This window comes from Neopsephotus bourkii, unplaced genomic scaffold (assembly GCF_033783945.1).
Source record: "Neopsephotus bourkii isolate Nb327-2 ecotype Australia unplaced genomic scaffold, CSIRO-AGI_Nbou_v1 NB_962, whole genome shotgun sequence".
NCBI classification, from domain to species: Eukaryota; Metazoa; Chordata; class Aves; order Psittaciformes; family Psittacidae; genus Neopsephotus; species Neopsephotus bourkii.
In genome coordinates this window covers 4,331,010-4,356,982 of record NW_026901456.1, presented here as the reverse complement: position 1 = coordinate 4,356,982, position 25,973 = coordinate 4,331,010, and the positions used below count along the sequence as shown (strand labels likewise).

General features: G+C 45.7%; 2 protein-coding genes and 1 long non-coding RNA gene across 7 annotated transcripts in view; all 3 read right to left on the bottom strand.

Moving 5' to 3' along the window:
- Positions 1–3,197: 3,197 nt before the first annotated feature.
- SMIM11 (small integral membrane protein 11) lies at positions 3,198–12,574 on the bottom strand. Of its 5 annotated transcripts, XR_009726342.1 has the most exons (5): positions 12,505–12,574; positions 6,953–7,068; positions 5,134–5,313; positions 3,864–3,918; positions 3,198–3,396 (listed from the first exon to the last, which is right to left on the bottom strand). XR_009726342.1 is itself a non-coding variant. In XM_061359036.1 (4 exons), exons 1-3 carry the CDS (start codon positions 12,557–12,559, stop codon positions 5,146–5,148), a joined length of 339 nt encoding a protein of 112 aa, XP_061215020.1. In that variant the 5' UTR covers positions 12,560–12,574; the 3' UTR covers positions 3,198–3,396; positions 5,134–5,145. The 5 variants fall into 5 exon arrangements, 4 of the variants coding, with proteins under 4 accessions (XP_061215020.1, XP_061215023.1, XP_061215022.1 ...); XM_061359036.1 differs by lacking the exon at positions 3,864–3,918; XM_061359039.1 differs by lacking the exons at positions 3,864–3,918; positions 12,505–12,574 and adding an exon at positions 12,274–12,298.
- A 1,574-nt stretch (positions 12,575–14,148) lies between these two features.
- On the bottom strand, positions 14,149–15,595 carry KCNE2 (potassium voltage-gated channel subfamily E regulatory subunit 2). Its single transcript, XM_061359035.1, has one exon. The coding sequence runs from the start codon at positions 14,779–14,781 to the stop codon at positions 14,404–14,406; it is 378 nt and encodes a 125-aa protein (XP_061215019.1). The 5' UTR covers positions 14,782–15,595; the 3' UTR covers positions 14,149–14,403.
- A 1,315-nt stretch (positions 15,596–16,910) lies between these two features.
- The window catches only part of LOC133215237 (uncharacterized), a 51,223-nt gene continuing 42,160 nt past the window's right edge, over positions 16,911–25,973 (bottom strand). Inside the window, exon 4 of the long non-coding RNA XR_009726348.1 lies at positions 16,911–20,342. This is a non-coding gene — a long non-coding RNA (uncharacterized LOC133215237). The remainder of the gene's footprint in view (positions 20,343–25,973) is intronic.

Here is a 25,973-nt window from a genome sequence, read left to right as displayed (position 1 = left end):
TTTGCAAAGACTGTGAAGAACTGGTGAAGGCTGAAACAAATGAGGTTTGTTTCAGCTTAGTCTAATGGTTTCTCCCCTGACAGAGCTGGAAAGGGGGCTGCAGTGCTTCTGTTTGGCCAGAATTGAGGCCAAGGGGGTTGACAGTCAGCAAGTAGAAAGAGATGCTGACTGAGAGTCACAGGTTAGAGCTGGGATCAAAGAGAACGTTGAAGGACTCTGCCCCAGATGGAACATTTACCATCTGGGCCTTTACTGAGAAGAGTAAGAAAAAAACAGTTGGAATTGCTGTCCCCAAGAGAAAAAGTGAGGAAGGAAATGTTGGAAACAGTTGTTTGCATGTTATGATCTTGAAAAGCTGAGAAGTATTTAGCTCCCTTACTTGCAGCACAGTGTCTTGAGAGCAATCTCTCCTGCCCTGGGGCACCGCTCAGGGAGCTCTGCTTTCCTCCCACATCAGTGCTGTTGTGTTTCTGGTAAAAGTCTCATGGCCTTCAGACTAAAAGTGTTCAGCAGTAGTAAATCAAGCTGAGTTCATTTCAGCCGAAATCTAAAATGGAGAATGAGAAAACACTCCTGTCAAATGCTTCTATACTTGTTTTTCACTTTAAGGACCACAGATACCCCTCAGCCACTGAGTTCCTTCAGGATGGAAAAGACCTTCCAGCAGCCACTTAAGTAACCACAGCACCTAAGAGGTTTTTTTCCCCCTTAAACTCCCAACAGTTTATTTCTTTATTACTAAACAAGGATTTTGGCCTTTGTTTAAAAACACATGGCCTTCATCTCACCAAAAGAAAGCCTAAAGGTGCAAACACCAGAAGTTTAAGAGCCAGTAATCCTTTTATTTTCTGTCTCCGGCAGTTGGCACTGATGACAATCACAGCTTCTGATAGTGAAAGACCTATGCAAGTGAGGCACTGTGCAAGGTTAAGCTGCCCATCTATACAACATGGATGCTCCTTTTGAAGAGTATTTTTATGCAACAGGGGAGAAGGAGGGACTCTGAAGTTCTGTAGGCACCAAAAGAGTGTTGCCTGGCTTGCCCTGTGGGATGGGAACATCTACTCGAGGATCCTGTATATATCCCCTGCAATCTAACAAGCTGCACACCCGTTCAGAGAGAGCACTTCAAGGCTCTTTGCTGCCTCGCTCTCACTTGCAGAAGCACTCTGAAAGTTTCTGGAAGTTTAAAAGAGGAATCTATTTCTCTGTTCCTCTTTTAAACTTCCTCGGACTAATCACATAACCCTGCTTTCATTAAGAAACCAGATTTCAAGGTCCCCAGCTGGTTTCTGAACGAGAAACTGAAACAAATGTGAGCTGCTGTCTCCCCCCAGTGTCAGCATATTTTCTTGTTCAAAGCCACAACTGTGGCACGTACGATGCCCCTGCTATAACCTACCCAATGATAGTGTAGATCACAACTCTTCCCCGGTATGTAAGATACTGGTTGAGGTCAGGGAAACTCCAGGATATCAGCCTGCCCTGGGTCTTATCTATGCCGTAGCCCTCTCAAAAGTTCAGGAAAAGAGCAGCCAGACTGGACCAGATTTAAAGCCTTATACACACAAGGCAAGGTAGGGCCACCTCATTTTAATGCCAGTCTTGACTGCTTTGGGTGCTAAATGGTGCCCAATTGGTGCCCAACTGCTCTGATGCTAAATGACTTGCTTTAAGTGGAGCTTGTGTACCACTGGTACTGCTTAAAGAGCAACTGTATTGAAGTAGAGAATACCCCTGCTTTCAGTTTAAAAAGCAAAAAAACCCCAAACAACTCATTATTATTTTGGTCTAGAAAAATCTGCTCTTGATTGAGAGTCTGTAAAAATCGACTGGGACCAGTATGCAAAAGCAACGAGTCACTGCTCGGAGCCAAGGCACTGCTTGCTTCTGAAGCTGGTAGAGACTACACAGGACTGATAATTTCCTGTTACAGTTTGGGCGTGTGGCTTAGCTAAGTACCTTGGTGCATTTCCCTCAATAGCTGTTTAATAGAGGCGGTTAGCAGAGCCAGTTCTCACTGAACATGGAAAAGCCATTTAATCAAATTACCATCCAATTCCACCCTTGCATAGATAGATGACTGCTGAGATGGTAGAGGGGAGCTGCTGGTTTACAATGGCAATACGAACTCCCTACCCTGGCAGTCCTGAGGCTTCTGCAGGAAGGATATTGCTGTCTCCCTGGAACAGGTTTCTGCAATACTTACACTCCTCAGTCACCAAGGTGACTGCATGAACAGCAAGATTTGAAAAACCACTGCAGCTCCCAGTTAGTAACTCCACCACAAGAGCTCTCTGAGCATCAGCCATATCAGCTGCACACAAACCTGGTCAGGTAGTACTTGAGAGATGGGCATTGCAGCAGCCTGTGCTGGTGTGACCACAGTAGGCACCTCAGCCTGCAGTCACAAGGACTGGGCAGGAGCAAGCCATCCCAGAGGCTTACCATATCCTGGTGGTCCCCAAGGCTTCACCAAGGGCCCCCCACCTCTCCGCTTCCCACCTCTCCCTGCTCCACTGTCAGATTTCAGCTTCACCTTAACTTCCAGGAAACACAAGGATCTAGGAACTGCTTTATAATGGAAACATGAAGGGGAACACGAAGGGAGACGTACCTGTTGGCACTGACACACGTGCCTAAGCCTTTACTTCTGTGAAAAAATTCTGCTCTATTGATTAACCTACAAAGATGAAGTTAGTTTGTCCTCCATGCTAACATGGGACAGGACATGCAGGAATAGCTAGCATGCAGGAAAATCCTTTCTGCTTCATAGGCCAAGTAGTAGAGAGCCATACATGCTTCCAGATACTATGCACAGCAAAACAGTAGAATAAACCTAGCATGAAATGTTGCCAGAAGTGACACCGATTTGTGTTAACCTGAGGAAGTCCTAGGTGCAGAAAGTAGTTTGAGAAAGACCTGCCTGGAAAAGCCGCTCTCCTGGGTTTGTTCATCTGGATTCAACAAAGGGTCCACAAGTCTCAGATTTACACTCTTGCAGGAAACAGTTGCTCTACAGAAGCCGCACAGAGCCCTCCCCATTCCCTTCTGTCTGCCCATGAACCACGTACACACCCATGATGAATTCAGAGTGGTTTTATCTTTAAAACCAGCCACCTGCTTGCAGCTAATCTTTAAAAACTGCCTCCCCTGCTGCTCTAACTGTATCATTTGAGTAAGCAGCAACCAAGCCATTACTTTTTTTAACAAAGGATTTTTTTTTATTGCATAAATAGAGGCTTAGCTATTTCACTGTACATATAAAAACTTGAGATACAGTTTAAGTGTATGTTACTCTTGAGGGTTTTATTCCTTTGACACATCCTTCATCTACAGGAAGGCTTCATTCTTCCAGGAAAGGAATCCAGTGCAAGCTGCCAAGTGCCAGAAAATCTGCAGGGTGGAGAATCAGCAGTGAGAACAGGCATGATATACCGGCAGTACATGGGCTAAATCTGCCTGCTCACGTGGCACGCTGCAATCAGAGCTAATCACAGCCCTGAGGTGCTGACACCAGAGAGCATTTTTAGGCTAGGAGAATTCACCCCTTCTTTCAAGCCCGTTACAGAAAAACATGGCAGACAGCCCAAGAGATGGTAGAATTTAGGAAAGACTGGGCCATTGCTGCGCAACATGGGGTGACTGGGCAAATAGGGCATTTACTGCAATATCAGGGATTCTTTAAAGCCAATCATTCAAGGCCAATGTCACATGCTGGACGCAGAGGTCTTGTGGGATAAGCTCGTTACCCTGGTGCAATCCCTTGAGCTATGGACTCTGCCAAAGAGAACTCCCTGCGATCCAATGCTGCATGCACAGCACGGTATGGTCTCCTCGTTACAGGTGGCAGGCTTGTTCACTTGCAGGGCAGCCCATCTCTCATTTGTTTAGCAATAAAACTCCATATAACTGACTCTGCAAGACCAGAAAGCAGTGTTCTCACAGCATTTTCCAGTGGCTAGTGAAACTGATATAAAATAAAAGTTAAAAATGGCAGAAGTCTGCCCAGAGAAAAGTCCTCAACCTGATGTAAACAGGAAACTGAAAAACACCTTTAGTTCTGTGTTAGTTCTGTTGTTTATTTGTACGTGTATGAACCACTTTGTTCCTATTGTCATTCCCAGGGCCCCATTTCTAGCCAAAATTTCCAATGCTGTAAAAAATAAAAGTGAGAGGTTTCAAAACAAATAAGTACACATTTCTAAAACTGAAATTCTCTTCAGATGTGAGGTGATGACCTCAACAGGGGAAAGTAAATTTTCTAGTTTAACAAAGAGTAACACTACATCAAACTCCCACTGAGCTTCCAAAGGGCAGGCAAGAATAGAATTCCAATTTTGCTGCAGAACAGAGAGATGTGAAACAAACCGATACAAAAAAATCACATACCAAACAAGTCAGAGAATATCATCTTAGCACTAGGCAGCACTCATTTTGCTAATGGACTTGATGCAGTAGGGCAATGATTGTTTAAATGTTGAAAACAGAGGGAAGGACTTTAGCACATGTGACATGAAAACCCCAAACTAGGAAATTTTATAATAATCACTTTGCATTTTTTATGCAGAAAGGTGTCCACTTTTCTCAGTGAATTATATATGGTGGATGTTACATAGCATACTCTAGCATTTCTGATACCTTGGGAAGTTCCATGGCATGAGACTTGGCCCTTCCAGCTGAACTTTCTATAACCTATCATGTATTCAACTAATATGGAGTGGCAGATTCTTTTCTATCTTATGTGTCTTAAGCCAAGAGGTCTTAGTGTATCATTCCATCTGGCACGTTTTGCATGCATTTTTTGCCTAATTTAACCATCTCTAAACATCAGGACTTCCTGTGCAGTTGGTTGGGTGGAGATAAAGAGCAGAGAAGGAATACTGTGCTAAGATCTCTTAAATCATGAACCATGACTGCCAAGTCTTCTGGTGGGAAACGCAGTTCCTACAAAGAATGGGCACAATATAGGTGTGCAAATACACTGAAACACCACAGGAGACAAACTTTATAAGAACTCAGAGGACGGTGATAGTTCTAATCGCATGATCCAAATGCATTCAAGTCAAAACATGATGGGATTAACGTGTCAATGCCATTATCGAACACCATGATATCAAACAAATTCTATACCTGAAAGACTCTTCAGTCATCCTTTTTCTCTGCTTCTGCTTTCAGTTTCGCTTCACGTTGCCTCTTCAACTTTTCTTCAAGTTTTTTGCTCTGGTACATTTTTACTCCAGCAAATGCCAAGCAAAGAATCAATGTTTTAGCTGCCAAAATGTACATCAGCAACGGGAAATTCTCCAAAGCCTGAAATGCAAAATAATGTATTTAAGGCAGTTAATGGAACACTTGGACAATTAAAAATGAATCTACAGGGATGCTATACAGCTTCCTACAGGAACAGCACTATTCAAAGCAATGGTAATGCTCCTCTGTTCATGCTTTCTTTCCTGCAGGAAACTTTTAAACTAGGCAGATCAACCTCTAGGGCAAAAGGCAAAACAAGTTCACTCAAGTCTATATACAAAGCCCCTCTGAACTGGTCTTTGCTGCTTTTGCTTGCTTTACAGCAAACAGAATATTGGTACCATCTGGAGCTAAAAAGGGGGAATAATTGAGTATCTTAGGATAATTGTAGAAGTGGAAACACTTCTGAAGGGTTCTGACTTAAGTGCACATATGCACAGATCCATATCAGCTATCAGATGTGATCACCAAACACACTTCTGTGCTCCTAGAAATTTTAATCCATGGTAGTTTTGCAATTAACTTGACCAGATTTAGAAGGTATAGATAAATGCCTTTAAACTGGAAGAAAAGTAAAAAACCCATAGCCTCCTATGATTCAGTTTCAGGAGCTTTTAATGCCTGGAATCACCAAAATTGCACAACATATTTCAACATTATAAAAGCATGCTACTGTAAGTGCACATGGAGTGGAAAGTAAAATGCAAATGGAACAATAACAATGGAACAGAATAACACTGTGAACTCAAAATACAAACATAATGAGTGGCACAGCCACTCAGTGAAAGATGTCAGTTCCAGCAGGATATCGAAGGCACATGAACTTCCCAGGCCACTGTTTCAAGCAGCCACATGACCAGCAGGATGCCATCCCCTTCAATGGTTCACAGCAGGTTCACAGTGCCAGCTCCCCCTTAGCAAGCCTCCCAGTACCCCTCTGTACCCTTAGCAGGTTTCCCAGCACCTCATAAAGCTGTTGGGCCATTGTCAAATTACTGAATTTAGAAAAAACCTTGTATCCATACCCCATTAGTGTGCTCCCTTGAAGGCCACAAATCAGAGGTTCAGGTGGGGTCTTTCATAACACTGATGTCTAGAAGTTGCACGTTACCTTTGGCATCAGGGCACTCCCCTCTAATTCTACAAAAAACCATCATCCTCTGACAATCTCCCCACATACTGTAAGTGGCAATCTCTTTTGAGCACAGTTCTGCAACACCAGAAAGATAAAGCTAAGGCTTGGCTTTCTTGATAAATGGTTTAACATGTTAAATTGTTAATGCATGACGTACTTGCTCAAACACATATCTTGCAGTGTTCAAGTCCCCTGCGCACTGAAAGACAGCAGAGAAAACACTCTCCAATAACAAAAGGAGCTGAGGGAAGAACAGACAGAGAAATGCCTGGAAAGGGGAATATGTGAGGAGCAGAGGCAAGCAGAGCAGAGCTTGCCTATCAACACAAGTGTGAGGCCCCAGCAGCAAGTACTGGGGCCAACCCACAAGGTGCAAGCACGTATGGCAAGAAAGGACAGCATAAGGAGTCCTCTATCCCTGAGGTGCAGAGAGTGTGGTGGTTAACCAACCTTTAACCTAGGCAAGAAAGCCACCTTTAAACACAGGACAAACCCAACCACATCTTACATACATAAACATCCAGCCACCTCCGAGTCCCCGTTTATGAATAGAAACATCCTCACCTTCCAGTTAAATGCCACCATCTTGGCTTCGTGATGGTATTGCCTGTCCCGCAGCAAGCTGCACCCCGCACCGATGAGTGTCACACTTGTACAGGCACAGAACAGGCCAGGAACATCTTCAAGAAAAGGAAATTGAAAACGAATTAGCCAGTCTGTTTCTGCTCAGCACGTCAACCCTGCACCTGACAAACTCACTGCTGTGAAGCGCCTGGCAGCATCTCAGAGACATGCAGTCCAGAAATGACCTACATCAGCCTTTTGGAGCTGAGTGACAGGAGCAACGTCCATGCTGCTGAAGGACAGGGGTCTGACAGGCCCCAGGCAGGTGCCACGCTTGCCTGCAGCGCAGGCTGGGCTTCCACTGACTGCAGCCCATCCCAGCAGCTGCCCAACTGAAAACACAGTGTTGGCTGTTTTGAACAGCTTGACAACATGTGCACATCACACCACCTCACTGAGGTTTGAGATCTAGCAGGCAGAAGTGCCAGAAGAGCTGTCCTGTGGTATTTAAGCTCACCTGCCCTGTTTAGAGCCTGAATGCCTAATGAATCCCAGTATTCAGTATTGTTTATCAGTTCTCTGATTTACTAATAGATTGCATTTTCCATGCAGCCTATAACACAAACCCAAACCAACTACTCACTGGATCCCTTGAGTGGTCAACATGTATTTCACAGCTGAACTTTGGAGGTGAGAAATGCTAGAGGGGATGCTGAAGGCTGCAGCCACAGCACTGCCCTCGAGTCTCTGCTTGCTGCTCCACCAGCACTGACACCATGTCAGCTACCAGACCTCAAATTAAGCGTATTTCCCTGCCTAACCCCCTCGAGGTGTTTCCTGTACGTGCAACAACAGAGTCACTGTCAAAAAGCAGGAAGAAGTCTTCCAGCTCAGTCCAGACCTTCACCAGCAGCTGGGCTGAATAAATCACCACCACACCACAATAGCTGCTGCTGACCTTTCTTCAGAAACAAGGAGTCAAATAAATGTTCCTGCAGCTCCTGCATAGATGCCCTTATTTCTCCAGCTAGGCTGTCCTCCTCTCTCCTCTTCCCTCAGCTGCAAAATCTTCACCCTGCAGAGACCACCCTGAAAACATCCCCATGGAGAGACACCATGAGAGATCTCTGTTACCGAGATCGAACTAAAGCAGTGGTGTGGCCAACTCATTTGTCATTCAGTTTTTATTGTGTCGATCCCAAGTTGTGCAGCTCCCTTCTGTTGATAAAATGTCAGGACAACTGTGAACTAACGAGTCAGTAGTGTTACACCTCCAAAAATAAAGCATTTTAACTTCTCATCTTTCCTTCAGAATTTCAGTGACTGGTAAGAGCTAAAGTCCCCTGCTAGATGGGCACAGCAAAAATCCTGCATTAGAGCAGAATCAGGTTTTCAGTGCATGGTTCAGATGGCTACGTGCTTCTCAATGAAACTCAAGTTACACAAGCCTGGCCTGATCTGAAGGGACTGCACTGCCCAAATAGGGTGTCCTCACCTCAAAATGCTGACATAGATGGGAGCTTCATCAGCAACAGCCTTCGCTCTTCTCCTAAATTGCTGTAAATTCTGTGCTTCAGTCAGAATAATTTTGCAACATGATGTAAAAAGGCAAGAATTCAGCCATTCAAACACATGCCAGCATCTGGCATACGCTGCTGAAAATGGGGTTTTAGTGATTTTTTATGTACAGAAAAAGTTTTTGACTCAGCAAACATTATGTGAGCCCATCTGTGGGGTCTGATTGCAGGGTACTGTCCCACCAGCAAGAAGCAGTGTATAATGTGTATCACAGTGTGCACTCCTGTGAATGCTGTTGCTTGTGAGCCAATTATTTAAGCATTCAGCACAACACTTTTGTAATATTTCCGCTGTGCTGACACATGAGCCTGAATCTGCCTGAATTCTGTATCCACCAGGAGTAGCTGCACTGAAGTCACAAAGGATGGGAAGGAAAGGAATTCTCCTTTTATTCTGAAGAGTGGTGTTTTGATCCGAAATGTTTCCTGTAAGATTTGACACTTTTGATGGCTTGTCCTCACAGTGTCTTCTGCAGTGGGAACTGAGCAGGGAAGCTACCACTCTCTCCTCGCTGCATTCCCACATCCTGTGCCACCAGCCCCCTGTGGTCAAGCACTTCTTCCCATTTTGTCTCTTGACACTTCTGGTCTCCATCTTAATCCAGACCTTATTAAATACAGCTGAAACACCAAAAACCAGTGGAGCTGGGGCATGGGATAGAAAGAAGAAAGTGGGAAGAGGAGAGAAAACAGCAGGATTCACTTCACATTTGAGAAACATTTGTTAGCACTGAGGTCGTCATCAATTTCAAAGCAAAAGCTCAGACACTGTACTTTCAAGGTTGTGGTATCTTAAAAGCATGCAGGCAAATAAACAGCTGAAGTTTCATGTTTGCCTTTTCAGAGACAGATAAGGCACAGATAGGAGTTCAGAACACATCTACAGTCAGGCATTGTTCGTTCTCCAGGAAAATGTAAGCTCCCTTAACAAAGAGCACTACTGGGAACAGAGACTGGGCCCCATAGAAGGTCACTATTACCTTCACTCATAAGCAAGGAGGTCTCGTGTTGAGCCACGTGAGAAAGAAACAAGAGCACTAGTCTCTGCCTGAAGCCCTGCCTGAGACTCCATAAGCTAGCCATCACGTACTTAGACTCCTGTGCAGGATAGGGATAAAACAGTACCACACTAGGTGTGTGTTGATGTATGTATGTATTGATGACCTTCTTCACCATGATTGCACCTCACAATCACTAGCATATTTACCTCCTTTGTGAAGCAGAAACAACTACTGCAGATGGGAAAGGGAGGCCTGCTTATATCACACACCTCAGTGCTGTACTAACAATCCTCCATTGGCTTCAAATGCTGTGAAGCCTTCTTGGTCCAGAGTAGGCAAAGAGGGCCACCAACATGGCCCTAGAGGCTCGTATCATCAGCAGGGTTAAAGAGCTCCCAGGAAGGGCTGCTCCAAGTCCCAGAGCTAGACTTTGGCTGATACCAGCCCCGGGATCTCTGCACAACGCTGTGTTGTGCAAGCCAGACCACCCCAGACAGACTGAGGAGCTGGGTCCCAGTCAGATGGGAAGTCTGTGGTAGAGCAAAGAATTGAATCCAGGTCTCTCAGCCACTGAATTACAGCTCCAGTCCACCACAGCAACCACATCACAGCCCAGCCACTCATGCCATTGTTTGCTTATGCAGCAGCAGAGTATCAACTGGCCTGAATGCACCAGAAAACATCTACACAGGCATCTGGGTACTCACAAACCCACTTGAGTTGTCTTGGCTGAATGCCTCACTCAGCCTGCCAATAACTCCATCTACCCAACAAAATGGGACTCGAGATATTATTTTGTCTACTAGGGATATCTGAGCAACTCCATTTTATCCACTTTGTAAAAAGCTATAAAAGTCACCAGCCCCAAGGCCTCAGAAAGCAGTGAGCTACTAGGGCAATGTGACTGCATCCAAAATGGTGAGATGGCTGAGTATGTCCTGAGCTAGAAAAGCCGTTTCACTCCACCTGTTTCATTACTTCTTTCTTTAATACACACATTTCAGGAAGCAAAGCCAGTGTTTCCCACATGGAGAGTCACTGGAGGACCCACCACTATATATGACATGTTCTGTTATGCTTCAGGCTCTGCATCTGCAAGACAAGATCAAGCTTCCTTAAACAAACAAAAAAAAAAAAGACTACTGTGTCATGGGGAAACACAGCAATATGGAAAAGCAAAATTGCTGCAGCCCAGGCTGCAAAGAAACACAGTGGAAGCAACTGAGAGCCAGAGCTGCTGTGCTAAGAATCCTTCATAGACCACTGCCACAAGATGCAGTAGTCATACTAAGTCAGAAGCACTAAGACTTGCACACATTTACTGCCTCTCTATGTGTAGGCGGGTAAAGACATCACTCCATAAAAAGACCTGTGTAATCATTCAGTTTACAGTAGTGTCAGTGATGAAGAATCATAGAATAATTAGGGTTGGAAAGGACCTTAAGATCATCTAGTTCCCAACCCCCCTGACATGGGCAGGGACACCTCACACTAAACCATCTCATCCTTGAACACTGCCAGGGATGGAGCATTCACAACCTCCCTGGGCAACCCATTCTAGTGCCTCACCACCCTAACAGGAAAGAATTTCCTCCTTATATCCAATCTAAACTTCCCCTGTTTAAGTTTTAACCCATTACTCCTTGTCCTGTCACTACAGTAAGAAGTTTGTAAACTAACACCAACTCAAAGAACATAAAAAACCTAAAGCCATATAAGATATTCATACCTGAAGAAGCAGAAATTAGGGATTTCCTCTGGCAGCTCCTCACATGCTGGAAAATAAGAACAGAGCAGATGGGATGTACTGATCATGGCACCTGGACTAAAATCATATCAAACCAAACCAAAACGAAAAACATCAGCGGCACATCTGACTGTTCCACCGTGGCTCCCCAGGGCATCCTTTCAGACGCATACCAGGCGTCTTGCAAGCTGCAGGCCTTTGCTTGCTGCTACCACCTTGCCCTAAGAGGGTCTGCTGTGCTGGCAGCCCCCCCACCTCTGCCCTGGCACCTGTGCTGCTCTCTGCAGCACCAATGCCTAGGACAGCCAGCAACCCATACCAAACTTTATCAACAGATGATATTTTCAGATCCCTCTTTCTTACTTATTCATTTTTTTTTCTTAGAACACAATAAAACTCCACAGATCCATACAGAGTAAAGCACAATTCCAGGTGGCCCTGCCCTGTACCCTGCAGTGAGACCACCGTATCATGCCTGGACGTGGTTTATGGCCAGCGAACATGCCTCCAGCAGCTTTTAAACCACACAGTCCCTCGTTTGAGAAGCAGCCGGGAGGCCTCAGGTTATTACGAGGAAGCTTCTGTTGCCGCCTCGCACACCCTCAGCCCTGAGGGCCGGGGCAGGAACTAGGACGATGCCGGGGTCAGGCAGGCAGGGCGATGAGCCGGGCGGGCAGGCACATGGCGGGGGTTAGGACCGCAGGAAAGCAAGAAAGGGGGGCAGGAGGCCGGGCAAAGGAAGGTACGCTCTAGCCGGGGGCAGCAGAACAGGCAGGGGGCAGGGGAAGGCCGAGGGGAGTGAGGGTTCTGGGGCTGGCAGGCAGGCGAGCAGGCCGGAGGCAGCAGCGCAGGCCGGGTAGGGGGGAAACGGGGGACGCTCCGCTCCTGCCCGATCTCTCCCGGCAGCCCCGCAGCCCGGTTCCAACCCGCAGGGCGCCGCGGCCGGCAGCGCGGAGGACAGGGGGTGTGCGGAGGACGAGCAGACGCGGCTCCTACCTCACAGCGCGGCCATGGCTCTAGGCTACAGGGAGCCACAAACTACATCTCCCAGGAGCGGCCGCGGCAGGGACCGGCGGGGCAGGGACCGGAGCGGCCGCGTACCCTTGCCGCGCCCTTGCGCCTGTCCCCCAAGCCCACTGTGTCCGGGCCGCCGCCTGAGGCCGGAGCAGAGGGAGCCGCGTGTTTCTTACCCCAGAAATAGTAACTGTGAGGTAAAACAGTTCCCACATGCCCCGGGGGGGTAGGTGCAAGGGCAAAGCCGGCCAGGTCCCCGTAGAATCATAGAGTGATTTGGGTTGGAAGGGACCTTAAAGATCATCCAGAGCCAACACCCTTCCATAGGCCCGGACACTTTCCCCTAGACCAAAGACCCGTCCAGCCCGGCCACAGCCTCAGCTGCTGTCAGTTTTTACCAGAGCAGGTAGGACCTGAGCGGGTGTGGCAGCTGCTGGGGATGCTGGTGCAGCTGCTGGGGATGCTGGTGCAGCCGCACAAGTGCCCCAGGCATGGTCCTCCGGCTGTACCTTGCCAAAAGGGGCTCTCCGTGAGTGCAGCATGGCCCCGTTGCCCGCTCAGTGCAGCCCACTATCTTGCAGCCCAGTATCTGCTTTTGCAGCCGGTGGGCACTGAGAGGAAGGGAAGCCTCGCAGCCTGGTTGCGGAGCACACCCATGGTGGGAGCAGGGGAGCTGGCAGACACTCACAGACCAGCCGGGGAGGTGGGGGAAAGGGGGCATGCTGGGGAAGAGAGGCTCCCCACAAGGCTGTGCTCTGGGACCTGACAAGTCTTTCCCAGCCCTTGCAGGCTGAGATGTCACAGGCTTATTCCTATGCCAGCAAAAGGCACATCGGGAGCATGACAGCAGCTACTGTGCCCAGTCTTGAGACCAGTCTCCAAAACAAGCCGAAGCTTCCCAAGAGAAGAAGCCCTTTTCATTTCTTTTTAACATGAGCAAAACAAAATTGTTGGCACTGTGGTGCCAGACATGGCTGAAGGGTTTCAGCCAAAACTTTCTAAAAACAAACAACAAGCCCACACGATAGACAGCCAGCATGGGAACTTTTAGCTTCAGAAATTTAAGTCTGGCAACGTGAATAGGATCTAAACCTACAAAACGAAGCATGTTTTAATACCAGAAGTGTCACCAGTTCTGCTTCTCATTATTCCCCAAGAGCAGGCTTTGTGATACTTCAGCAGCACAGGAGAAGACAAACCATCTTGAAAACCCATTTCCTAGCCATTGGAAATGAGTACCTGCCGTGGAAATCCCTTAGAAAGCATGGCAATGGGACAGCTTTGGTAACTGGGTCTAGAAATTCCTCCTCTGAAAGCCAGAAGGCAGGATCTCAGTGGTTTAGACTGAGCCCTGGCTGATGGGATGTAACCAACACGTCCATCACACAGCTTGCACCCCAGGTAGACAGATTAGTCTGGAGAACCAAGGAACAGCATAAGAGACAGGTTGGCCAGTTATGGACTCGAGGACAGATAATGAGCCTGTGGAAGCTGCCCTACACAACTAGGACATGGGCTTAGCAGCTCTGCTGCTATAAACCAGACCTTGTCAGAAGGCCATGACTCAACTTTTGCTGCCAATGAATAGTGAAATAAAAAAAGGAGACAGATCATTAAGAAAATAGTTTGGAACGGATGTGTGTTATGGTATAGGTTACCTCCTATGATTCATACCATAACACATTGTTCAGTCAATAAATGGAGATTTTGGTATTTTACTGTACATTTTTAAGTTGGGCTTAAGTCATACAGCTTGGATCTAAATCAACACTTTTGGCCACTAATTCACAGTTATTCTGTTCTGGGAACATCCAGATCTGCTTCTGGATTTTAAAAAGGCCTAAAAAAGTCAAGTAATTCATTTGCTCATTCTCTTGGTTTTATTTTCTTGAAGAACAGAGTATCTAAGCAAAGCACAATCATGCATTTTTCTTGGGTGTTCCCTGAGCAGCCGTGCCAGAGTCCTCATGGGAAGCAGTAATGTTGATTTCCTCAGCACTCTGTTTTGCATTGTCCTGTTAATTTAATGAACAGTTTCACATCTGTTTGTAATTCCAGTGAGTTCCCTGCACGTGGCTTTATGATTTCCTCATTGCAGATGTTTTCAAAAAGTCAAGGTGAGCCAGGGCTTGTTTTGTCCCTTGCACCTGGGTTTTCGTGGATCACACACTTGAGGTCTTCTCGATTCAGAACCTGGCTTTTATACTTCTCGCCCCAGTCCTCAACGATATACTGATGATAGGGATCGTTGGAGTGCTCTCGCCTCTTTGACTTCACAGTACTCACCAAGATTGCCACAATGATGAAGGAGAACATCCCAATCATCACCATTAAATAAAGAATAACATAGTCAAAGTTTTCAGCATCAACCTTGGCTTGCAGTTTGTCTGCTGCTTCCGTCATGTTTCTCCTCCAGCCATTCATATAAGTGAGAAAAGTTTCCTTGAAAATATCTTCTACTGCCCAAGTGAAGTTTTGTATCTCACTCATCCTTGCAAGTTACGGCTCTAAAGACAACATGGTATTTATTTTAAGTAAATATCTATACTGAAACAGTTACATTGCTTTCTTTTGTCTGCATTATGACAATTGGCTAATAGCACTTTCCACCTGCCACTTGGAAGTGCAGTACTAATTTTACATCAGCTGAGAATATGCATCTCTGAGAGGTTCAGTATGTTCAGAGACCCAAGGAGGTCTTATACCTCCTCTCACTTTTAGCCTGTGGGAAGCCAGATACACCTTGGTGAAGACCAGTTAGCATGGGCCCCCATGACCCACTGTTACAGGGGTTGAGGCACCCTGCCTTCCCTACTGAGGCAAAACACTGAGTGAAGAAGCATTTTGCCCAAAAGACAAAGTACATACTGGGCCCTGTGTTAGGGCTGGCACGTTGCCACTACAGGCAGGTACCTAGGATCTCTCAGGGAGGGATGTGCTCCCCTCTTTCTTGTTTGGTGTCAAATATTACATCTGGTGTGAAGACTGGTGTACCCATACAATCTCAGATGACTCTGTGGGAGCATAATAGCCAGGCAGTTAACTCCTAAATGGTAGCCTGATAGACAGAGAAGGGACAAGGAAGCAGAGCCCTCATACCTGAAATAGCTTCATGGGTCATTAGGGTCAACCATCCCAAAGGGGCAGTCATGCTGAGTAGTGCCACAGAGCCATATCTGTCCTGCCCCTCTTCCAGCTATCCCAAACCTTGCGACAGTCAGACCCAGCTGCTGTTCAGAAAAGCATGAATCAGGTCTCCATCCCACAGGAGACATTCTCAAAGGCCAGATTTCAGTGTTACTAGAGTTGCAGAGGGAAAAAGGTGGGAGAAGGGTCCCACTGAGGCTCCCAGGTTGTTAACCCTTGAACAGAGCAACAGGGAGAGATGAGGGAGAGATACCTACTCAGCAGCTGATTACTTGTCAGTCCAAATTGTCCCCTGATCCAGTCACTCTCCCTGATCCATCTGGTCCTGCTTGAACCGAGCTAGATCTGGGGCAGAAATTGGCACATACTGACTCCAGGGAAGGAGCTCTCAAGAAGCTCTGAGAAGTACCACTGTCCTCTGCCTTTCCTACATAAAGAGGAAGGTTTGACTGGATTGCGGCTTCCTAGCCTGCAGGAAAGTGAAGAGTGTGTTACAGCATTTCAGTCTCATGCTCCTCTATAATATCTGTCCTTTAATGCTTCAGGCCAACCAAACCCTACACAAAGGGCAAAAGCTTCCAGAAAAAGTCACTTGATTCAGTGCAGTCTTCAAGCAGTGATGAGCTTACTGCAGACTATGGTAAGAGACAGTGAATTTTCATCACTAATAAGAAATTGCAGTCTTTCGAATTGGAGTTCAGCAGTCTACCTACCTCTTACTTGTTGGACTAGCTTTGCAACATTGGCATGCGCACACACACAGAAGGGTGCATGTAGATCTCTGCAATTATATACTCACACTCAAACATAGGGGATAAAGGTAATCTATTTAAAGTAAACAAGCTATGAACAAAACCAAATGCAGACTGTCTTGAAACTTTGTAAAATCTGCATTTTCCTTGAATTCAGGACAAAAATTACTGTGCTTTTTCAATAATAAAGAATTACCAACAAAAACTTACCTTTCCTGTGACCTTCTCTAATGAGATTCAGGATAACACTCAGGATTTTAAAACTCCGCTGGGTAATATGATGACACTCCTGTAAGGAGCAGAGAGAGCTTAAAGTTTTAGTCTCCAGCCTGCATAAGGCTGTAAGCAACTGTCTATTAAATAAGTGCCTTGTACTGAACACTTTGTGTTTATATTAAACTAAATGCTAAATCTAATCTCAGCTGGAAAGTCAAATATTGGCTGACAGCTTACATCAGTCATCCCGTCAGATGCTGAGTATTACTCTTTATGCTTATTACTGCAATTTCTTATACTGTGAAGGAGCACTGCTGGGCTTTCCTAGGGGTAAGCATTGGTGCAGTTCGATCTTTGTTGACCCATACAGAAGAAGAGTAAAAATGAGCTATGCAGAATGATGATGATGATGATGATGATGATGATGGTGAAGAAGTAGAAGAAGATGATGATGGTTATGATGATGTTGATAATAATAATAATAAAATAATAATAATAATAATAATTATTATTATTATTATTCCCTTGGCTGGTGTGGGCACAAAAGCCTGAGAACTGAGCAGTCAGTGAGAAAGGTCTGCCAAGCTGTCAGGCTACTTAGTGCCCACAGTTTGCCTTCCCTTCCACCAAGATCATGCTTGTTAGTGACTCACCCGTGCCTGAAGCCTTTGCTATGAGAAGCAGGTCCTTATACACAGCCAGGACCAGTCTCTCTGAGCTCTGCTCCCTGTGTACCTCACTCATGATCTGGAGCAAGAAAAGACAAAAACTTACTAAAAAACAAAGTAGAATTACTGTTGATTTCATTTCTAGCAAATAGCACATGCTGACACCTAATTGAAAAGCTCTGAGTCACATCTTAGAAAATAGCAGTGTGTTCAGTGAAATGAGGCAACTTTGGTTTCAGTCAGCAGTGGTTCCTGGCTATGATGGGGACATCTGAGGGAGGGGGATTAGGGCGGGACTGTGGTGCAAAGTGCTCCACAAGCACATGCTCTGGGACACACTTTCTGTAAAAAATACTTTCTTTTTACACGTAGTCCTCCCTAAGCAATTCGCAGAGAAAGCAGTTTCTCAGGTAGCTCTGATTTCAGGAAGATAAAGCGAACATGGACTACCACTGGAACAACAGCATACGTCAGAAAAAGGGAGATACGCTCATGGTATGGAAAAGTGTTAATCCCTGAGGGAGCCCTGCTAGTGCTGTGCTGCTGACATTGTCATGGTTACTGCTATCACTGCTTCTGGATAATTTTCTGTGCATGAGCATCTCCCAGCACAGGAGTGAGCTGCTGGCAGTATTTCTTCTCTGATCCCCTTCTTCTCTCTGTCAATTTCCCATGTGCCCTCGGCTTGGCCCTCAAAGTCAAAGTAGCTGGCAAGCTGCTTCTGTTTGCTTTGATGAAATCCATAAGTCAGAATGACCACGGCAAGCCCAGCCTCCCGCATCATGTAGCCAGAGACATGCCCTGGTTTGTCCTGGCTGGATAAAGCCACCTAGAACCACCAGCATGCTCTTAGAGGAGCTCCCAAATGCAGGGATGTGAGCGTCAGTATGGCAGTAGGAGAGCAGCCATAGCACTGGCGGTTCCCAAGCAGAGTAGCTTGGGAACTGCTGCCATGGACTGCCAATAACTGGGTGAAAGGATTTATCCTTCTTTCAGCCAACCTCTTCTACCATCTGTTCCTGGCCAGTCCTGTTTAGCCAATACTTGCACGCACGCACACAGTCATACCTACATAAATAAGGGATGGATAGGTTGTCAAATAGACATGAAATTTAACAGCCAACTCTGTTCTCAATGAAATTATAAGAGTCCTTGAATAATCCCATTGTGCTGCGTGTCCCCTTGAAGGTCACATTTGCTCAGGGTTGCTTAGTCTTTATAGCAATGAGATGACCAAGGCCAGATAGCATGGAACTGGTTAAAAAGGAGGGGCAGCCAAATATCTTGAGCAGGAAAGGTGACTGCCTTAATATTAGTCTCCCAAATGGAGACTAACATTAAGTAAAATGCTCCTGATCTCAGTGGAGGGAGGTAGGAACCTGGTTGAGCCTCCTGTCTGTACACAAGAATGGGTCATAGCAATGGGGAAGAGACCCTGGTGAATGGAAGGTAAATGTCATGCTCATCCTTGAGAAGGGCAGTGAAGGTCCAGGGAGGTGAAGGATGATCAGCCACACCCCAAACCATGTGACAGTTAAGGGACAAATCCTTCTGGAAGCTGTTATCAGGCATGTGAAGAACAAAAGGTGATTGGAAACAGCAGCATAGATTTACCAAGTGCAAATTGTGCCTGATCAAGCTGATTGCTTTCTATTGTGAGATAATGGGAGGACTGTTTCAGCGGAGTGGTAGCGGTGGTTTATATTTGCTTTGGCAAGGTTTCAGCATGGTCTTTCATAATATCCTTGTAGCCATATTAGAGAGCTATAGACTAGATGTCTGGACTCTAGAACTAGCTGGACTGCTGTCATGAGCAAGACAGAAGTGACAGCCGTAGCAGATCTGGACACTGGGTCGTATGTGAAAACCAAGGAGATTAGAGCTTTTACACCCATCTGCCAGCTCCACTGCAGCAATTGACCATTCATGGATGAGGCAGTGCTGTGGCAACATCTGCTTTGCCTCCTAGGTGTTGTGGAGCAGATGGGTCCAACCCATGACAGGGTATTGTCATCAGCAGGAGGTACATCACATGTAAATATGTACAGTATTTAACAGTATAAACAACATTACAATTGGATCTATTTTCACATGTAGCAGCCCTGTGGTCTTGAAGGAAGACATTTCCATTTTCAATGTACAACAGGCTCAGAACTGAATGATAACTGTTCGTAACTTTCATTATTGATAATCCTTCTGTGACTGTGCAGTGATGTATTTAGTTGTTGACTATTTTACAAATCCTTTGTTAGGCTTACTGGTAAGATGGTGAAGAAGGTAGCAGGCATACTGAAGATGTTGTGATTAGACCCAGATCTCATAGGAGGGTTTGAGTTCATTAGTGATTCATCTCTCCCAAGATTTTGCAATGCATATTGTAAACTCATAAAGGAATACTCATAAATAAGCATGCATACACGTAGCGTACATAGATTATTAACTATAGGATTGGAATGGGGTGCTCAATTTGCTGTATTTTGGTGGTGGTGCATCTTACTTCCCCACCTCATCCTCTGGGCTGCTCCATGATCTCTGGAATTTCTGCCGGTCCTTAGACTTTGTGTAATGAATTGAGCAATGAAGTGTCGCTTGCCCATACCAGGAACTCTTGCATGGCTAAGGAGGAAGGCACTGATTGTACTAGGGACTTCTGTTCCCTGGCTAAGGTGGGAAGCAAGAGAAGGGATAATCAGTCATTCCTTGACAGCCTTAGAACACTCCTTCCCTTTATCATAGCCTGAGTAGAACAGTGCCATTGTTACTGGAGTTTTGAAAAATTCCTAGTAATTACTGACTTGGATTGTGCCCAGGATGGAAATTTACTAATGTCTAAAGCCAATCATTTTGCGACCCTGTGAATAGTGGTTCAAAGTGAGGCCCTTTGAGCTCTCCTGTACTGCAGTGGGTGGCAACCAGCATCTCCCTCTGAGTGGGATATCCCTCAGGGTTTGCAGATTCTCAAGTCTGCAGTAATCAGAGGACCATCAGGACCATTGCCAAGAGATGGAACCTGGGCTCAAGTCCCCCACTCCTAACACACAACCCTCACCTGCTGAGAAATGCCGAGACATTAGATATGAATATTTCACTGACTCTAGGGGAATTTTTAACAGTCATACCTTTTATAACAGAGGAGGGCCACAAAGATGGTCAGAGGGGTGGAGCTCCTCCTCTCTGGAGACAGGCTGAGAGAGTTGGGGTTGGTCAGTCTAGAGAAGAGAAGCTGCAGGGGTGACGGTACAGTGGTCTTCCAATACCTAAATGGGGCCTGCAAGAAATTTGGAGAAGGACTTTTTACAAGTATACTTGGTCACTTTTTTTTCCAATCCTCCATTAGTTGTTTCCCCATATTCTCTACTATAAACAGGCAAACTTTATAGTTTATCTTAAATCATCAGCTGATATATTTGACACAAACATCTTCTTTTATAGAAGTGTTGGTTACAGGGTAAATTCTTAGAAAATAATATAGCTGTTAAGTATGGTTATTGGAGAGGTATGAGCGTCCTCTTATATGTACCTATGTAATTTTCCTTCAGCATTTCATCTGTTCTGCTTAAATCATAATGTTGTACTATTCACTGCCTTTCAGACCTCATGCTTTTGTATACACAAACTTAGCACACAATCTTCTCAGCCTTAAACTACTGATATGTTGTACTGCTAACTACTGATACGTAGAGTGCTGATAGCATTTAATTAGTTTCCCCACTGCTTTAAGGTTTTTACCGTCTTGATAACTCTCCTAGATTCCTTCTGGTACTTACACATATGCTTGTAAGAACATTAGTGAAATCGGCAGTTCTGTCCCTGGGCCTGTCTGCTGCTTTTCAAGTTGACTGTCAGGCGATCACCCTGTAAAACAAAAAGACCTACCAAGATCACTAGGTTTTACAGTTTTACTTTAACTGTTACTGCTGAAACGTTTCCTGTTATGATTATTCAAGATTACAACCGTTAACTAACTCTGAACTGTTTCCTTATGGGTTTTTTTCTTTATAATCTACTTTTCACTACATCTTGGTACATTTTCCATCTCCTTCTGGTTTCTCATAGCAGTGCTGGTAATTGAAGATGTCACCTCTTAATTTTTAGTTTTGCAGCTGTACTGCTAGGTCTCTTACCTGTTTCTTACACTCTTGGGCAGAGTCTATGCAATGGATCAGGATGTGTAAGCTATCACATCTCCAGAAGCTGTAACTTCCACCTCTTGAACATTTAACTTTACCTCTGTTTGTCATTCCTCTAAGCAAATCGTTATTCATTTGATCTTCTTTCTGCATCCACCCCATTCATGATGGATGTTATTTTATTTCCCAGGGTAAGAGAGTTAGGATCTGTACACTGTTCCTTCCCAAGGGTATGGTATTCAGCACAGCTGGGATTTTTGATGTCTTGCCCTGTACAGGTTGGGTTTTCTTTTTAAATTAGGAAATCCTTTTGCTATTGTTTATTTCTTATATAACTGTGCTTCCATCTTTCAGGGAGAAGTGTTTAGAGTTTTCATCCTTTGCCTATTTTTTGGGGCGTTTGTTGGCTGGTAAATACATTTGCTGGTTCAACAGTCAGGGTATTCTGTTTTTCTGAGAGATCCTGAAAGTTAATTGTGTATTATGCAATCTGAACACCTGTTGTAACCCTTTGGGTAAGTTTGCAAAGGTATTAACCCCCAGCCTTTCACATAACAACTGGCATGGGTGACAGCCAGGAGGAACAGCTGACCTGCTGGAAGGTTGGCTGCTATTCAGAGGGATCTTGACAGGCTGTCCCCAAAATGTTCATAGGTGGTAAAACCTGTCTCTAAATATTAGAATAACTTATTGTCTGAAGATTGCTCCTTTGTTACCTCAGAAACCCACATCAAGATGCACTGTCTTTAATACCTTGTATATAGAAACAATGAAAAGTTCAGATGGTGGAGAGGGACATCTGGAATAGTCCTTTGTGGCTAAATAAAAATATAGAATCACAGAATGGGTTGGGTTGGAAGAGACCTTAGAGATCATCTGGCTGCAACCCCCCTGCCATGGGCACGGACACTTCCCACTAGACCAGGTTGCTCAAAGCCCTGTCCAAACTGGCCTTGAACACTGTCAGGGATGGGGCAGCCACAGTTTCTCTGGACTACCTGTGCCAGTGCCTCACCACCCTCACAGAGAAGAATTTTTTCCTTATATCTAATCTAAATCTCCCCTCTGTCAGCTTAAAGCCATTCTCCCTTTTCCTGTCACTACATCTTCTTGTAAAAAGTCCCTCCCCAGGTTTCCTTTAGGCCCTGTTTTGGTACTGGAAGCTGCTCTAAGATCTCCCTGGAGCCTTCTCTTCTCCAGGCTGAACAACCCCAACCCTCTCAACCTGTCTCCATAGGAGAGGTCCTCCAGGCCTCTGATCATCTTCATGGCCCTCCTCTGGACTCACTCCAACAGGTTGACATCCTTGTGTTTGGGGCCACAGAGCTGAATGCAGTACTGCAGGTGGGGTCTCATCGTGTTTGACAGAGCAACATTTTCCAGTCACCACAGAAGTGAGAGGAAAAGCATTCAGAAGAAAAGTGTATTTTAACCATATTCTGTTATGCAGCATAAGTGTAAGCAAAATTGTGAAGGAAAACCCTTTGTGTCTATGAGAAAGCGTATCTCATCAGGATGCATTTGACAGTGAGGGACTGCAGCCTAAGCAGTTTTCCAACACTGAATGCTCGGAAAAAAGCAGAACAAGTCAGGTCCCAAACTCTTGTCTGTTTCTGGTGCTGGGTCTGCACTGCAGGCAAGATACCAGTACCTGCCACCCTGCCAAGAAATGTACTGCTCCCTCAGCCCAAACTGCAAGGTTGGAGAAATCATGGCCAGGTGGAGACTGCAGTCATTCAGCTTTGTTGCTATGGTTTTATGTGCTGCTGTTGCAAAAGCTGTAGAGGGTAAATAAGGGTGCTGCCTGCACATGTGCAAAAGGAAATGCTATTATTTCACTATGTCTGATGCTTAGCTTACAGTGACTTAGGGAAATTGTCTCCTCAGCCTGCTTGAGATCAACCTTAGTAAGAGGGAAATTAAACACTTTTCCAAACAATTATGGCTTTTTTTTCCACAGGGACAGCTTTTGCTTGGGACAGATCATTCTGAGGGAAGCATTGTCCAACATGCTGCAGGTAAAGGGCACCCTCACATCAGGCCTGGAGAACATGAGGTGCTGAGTGACCTCTATTCCCAGCATGGGTAACAGGGATGGTGTCTGCATGCACTACTGAGAAACTGCATAGCAGCTGCCAGCACTGCACCCCTCCTGTCTGCTAACACCAGAACAAGGGCTACCTGTTACAGCCATATACCTGATCACCTCTCCCATGGAAACCCCATCCTCACTGCAGCCCAGGCAGCTGATCAGGCTGTCAGCTCCCAGCCTCACCTCTTACCACCACCGCAGTCTGAGGACAGTGCCCTTCTGGCTGGGAAAGTAAGATGTCAGACCTTGAACACATGTATGTGTGTCCCTTGAGAAGGAAAGAAACTTTCCACAGATATACACCCCCTGCCAAGCACTCTTTGTACTACCTAACATTGCTGCCTTCTGCTCCTCACCCACACTCCCCAGACCCTTATGGAAGAATACAGTTAATAGCTCAGAGAGAGCAGTTAAAGAGTTGGAGAGATGGTAGTAAAGTGTCAGGTGTATAAATGTCACCCAGGGCAGTGCACACAGCAAGGTAGCAGCTATGCCCACCTGCTCTCTGCTTCTGTGAAGTATCTCCAATAACCACAGGTCATTTGCCATCAGTGGTTTGAACTAGCGCCAATGGTTTCTCTCATGCCTCCACCTACATTGAAGTCTGGGTCCCCTGCTCTGATGCTTACATGCTTGATAGCTACGCTCCTAGTCCTTGAAATAAATTTGTATCATGATCCATCAGCCTCAAATGTTTTGAGGTCATTTTGTCCTGGCGTTTGCTCTGACAAGCACTATATGTGTAGATAAAGGCTGACTAAAGAAGTGTGTGCTGTGCCCTTCAAGTAACAGGCAGAATAAGACCTTCTGAAATATGAAGAGTAGTGACTGCTGTTCTCATGAGGAAACACTTGCCCTGTTCACAGACCCACCCCCTTATAACACTTAGATGTCATCTGTACCAGTGCCTCCATTTGACTTCCAGTGACGTCCACAGCTGAACATGATGACAGATGAATGTTTCTTCCTTCCATGTGTGTTGGCTCTTTAGGTGCTGGGGAAATGAAACAGTGCTTTATATGTTCTCCCTGCTTTCCTGCAAGGCATCCAGAGTCAGGCAAGCCAGATCCTAGGAGGTGTGAGAAGGCCAAAGGTATGTGCTTTGGCCTCAAGCTGTCCTGAGGTTTTGTTTGGGACTGCACCGGGCAGCAGTTCACAGAAACTGCAGCACAGATGTGCAATGGTAGCAGGCATCATGCCACAGCTACTCTAGCAAAAAGCTGTTTCTTACAACCAAACTCACTGAAGCCTCAGGTCTCCTTAAGAGTGTGCTCACAGTGTTGAGGAGCTTCTGGGGAATGGAAACTGGGAGAGGCACTCTTGCTGAAACCACGTTTTGTTGCAGTCCTGTCCTCATAAAGCAGAGGGAAGGGAGAGTAGGAGTTACAGCAACAAGCTATGGGTTTGGCAGGAGATCACGCACTGACAGAGGCCACAGATTGCAACAGCTCCTCTGGGCAGGGGCAGCTCACAGCTTCTGATGGGGTGTTACTGAATGCCCACAGTAACACTGGTGCTTCAAATCTTGTTCCTTCTCCTTTCATATTCTAACCATAGAGGGTGGCTTATAAGATGGATCTAAATCCTGAGTCTCTGAGTCTTTACAAAAGCACGTGGTCCCCTTCTTTGCACCATGCACTTGCAAGCTGTGGACCTTCTTGCCACAGGATGCTGTAGATGCTACTAGCTGGCAAGCATGTAAAAGAGATTGATTTAGAGAAGAAAAACGTATCAAAGGTGTTTGAGCAAAATGACATCATGCCATGTCACAGCAGACTGGTGAAGACTTTTTGGGGGAAGCATGACTACATGCTTTCCCCACATTTATGTTTTTCCTTAGGCTTCCAGGTTTGCCCATTCCTATGACTGATTCCTTCACTTAACAAAGCCTCCCCACCCTGTCTCCTAAAGCGGAGGGAGAGGCAGGAAAGAGGTCAGTGAGAAAAGGTGTGTAGGAATCAACCTGTCCACTAGGCATCAGAGAAAACAAAGGGAAGGCTGTAGAAATCACAGGGATGTAAAGGTCACAGGGATGTAAAGGTCGCAAGGATGTAAGGTCACAAGGATGCGTCCATCAGATGTCTCCCTCTGCTGGCAGGGGTGCCATGATTTGATGGAGCATCAGGTGGGATGAGGTAAATAAAAAGGGGATGGTGCAGATTATAAGCAAGCTAGTTCTGCAGTCCTGTCTCAACTGATGTTTGCAGAAGCCAGTGGGGAATTTGGATGGATCAAAGCAAGGAGAGCCTGAACTGGAGCTCCAGTTACTGCAAATACTCACTTTCACAGGGCTTGATGTTGTTCACTCACATGCCTGCAGACTTATGGGCTCATTGCTGAAAAGTGGCGTATGAGTGAATCATCTGTTTTCATAATTCCTCAGCAAAACAAGTGGTCTGATTCACACAGGCAGGAGAGTTCAACCATTTCTCCAGAACGACTGCTGCAACTCCTTAGTAAGGATGCGTTCCAAGACATGTTTTAAATGAATACTGTTTAGAAGACAGAAGGCTGAAGTTGGGGATTAAATTTTAGCCCCTGGGTGTCTAAAAAATTACAGGACACTTTTGGGCCTTTCAAATTCTGTTGGAAGCATTTCCTGGTATTACTGAACACTGCAGTTCCTGACAGCAGATCTGCTACTCGTCCAGTGGATAGGTCTACACGGACAATTTCA

Excerpts from the sequence above, each read along its gene's own strand:
- SMIM11 (XM_061359036.1), bottom strand. The coding sequence starts at position 12,559 with ATGATTCTACGGGGACCTGGCCGGCTTTGCCCTTGCACCTACCCCCCC. Across the intron at positions 7,069-12,504 it reads CACCTACCCCCCCGGGGCAT|ATGTTCCTGGCCTGTTCTGT; the intron begins GTGGGAACTGTT and ends CTTTTCTTGAAG. Across the intron at positions 5,314-6,952 it reads TGGTGGCATTTAACTGGAAG|GCTTTGGAGAATTTCCCGTT; the intron begins GTGAGGATGTTT and ends TTTGCATTTCAG.
- KCNE2 (XM_061359035.1), bottom strand. The coding sequence starts at position 14,781 with ATGAGTGAGATACAAAACTTCACTTGGGCAGTAGAAGATATTTTCAAG.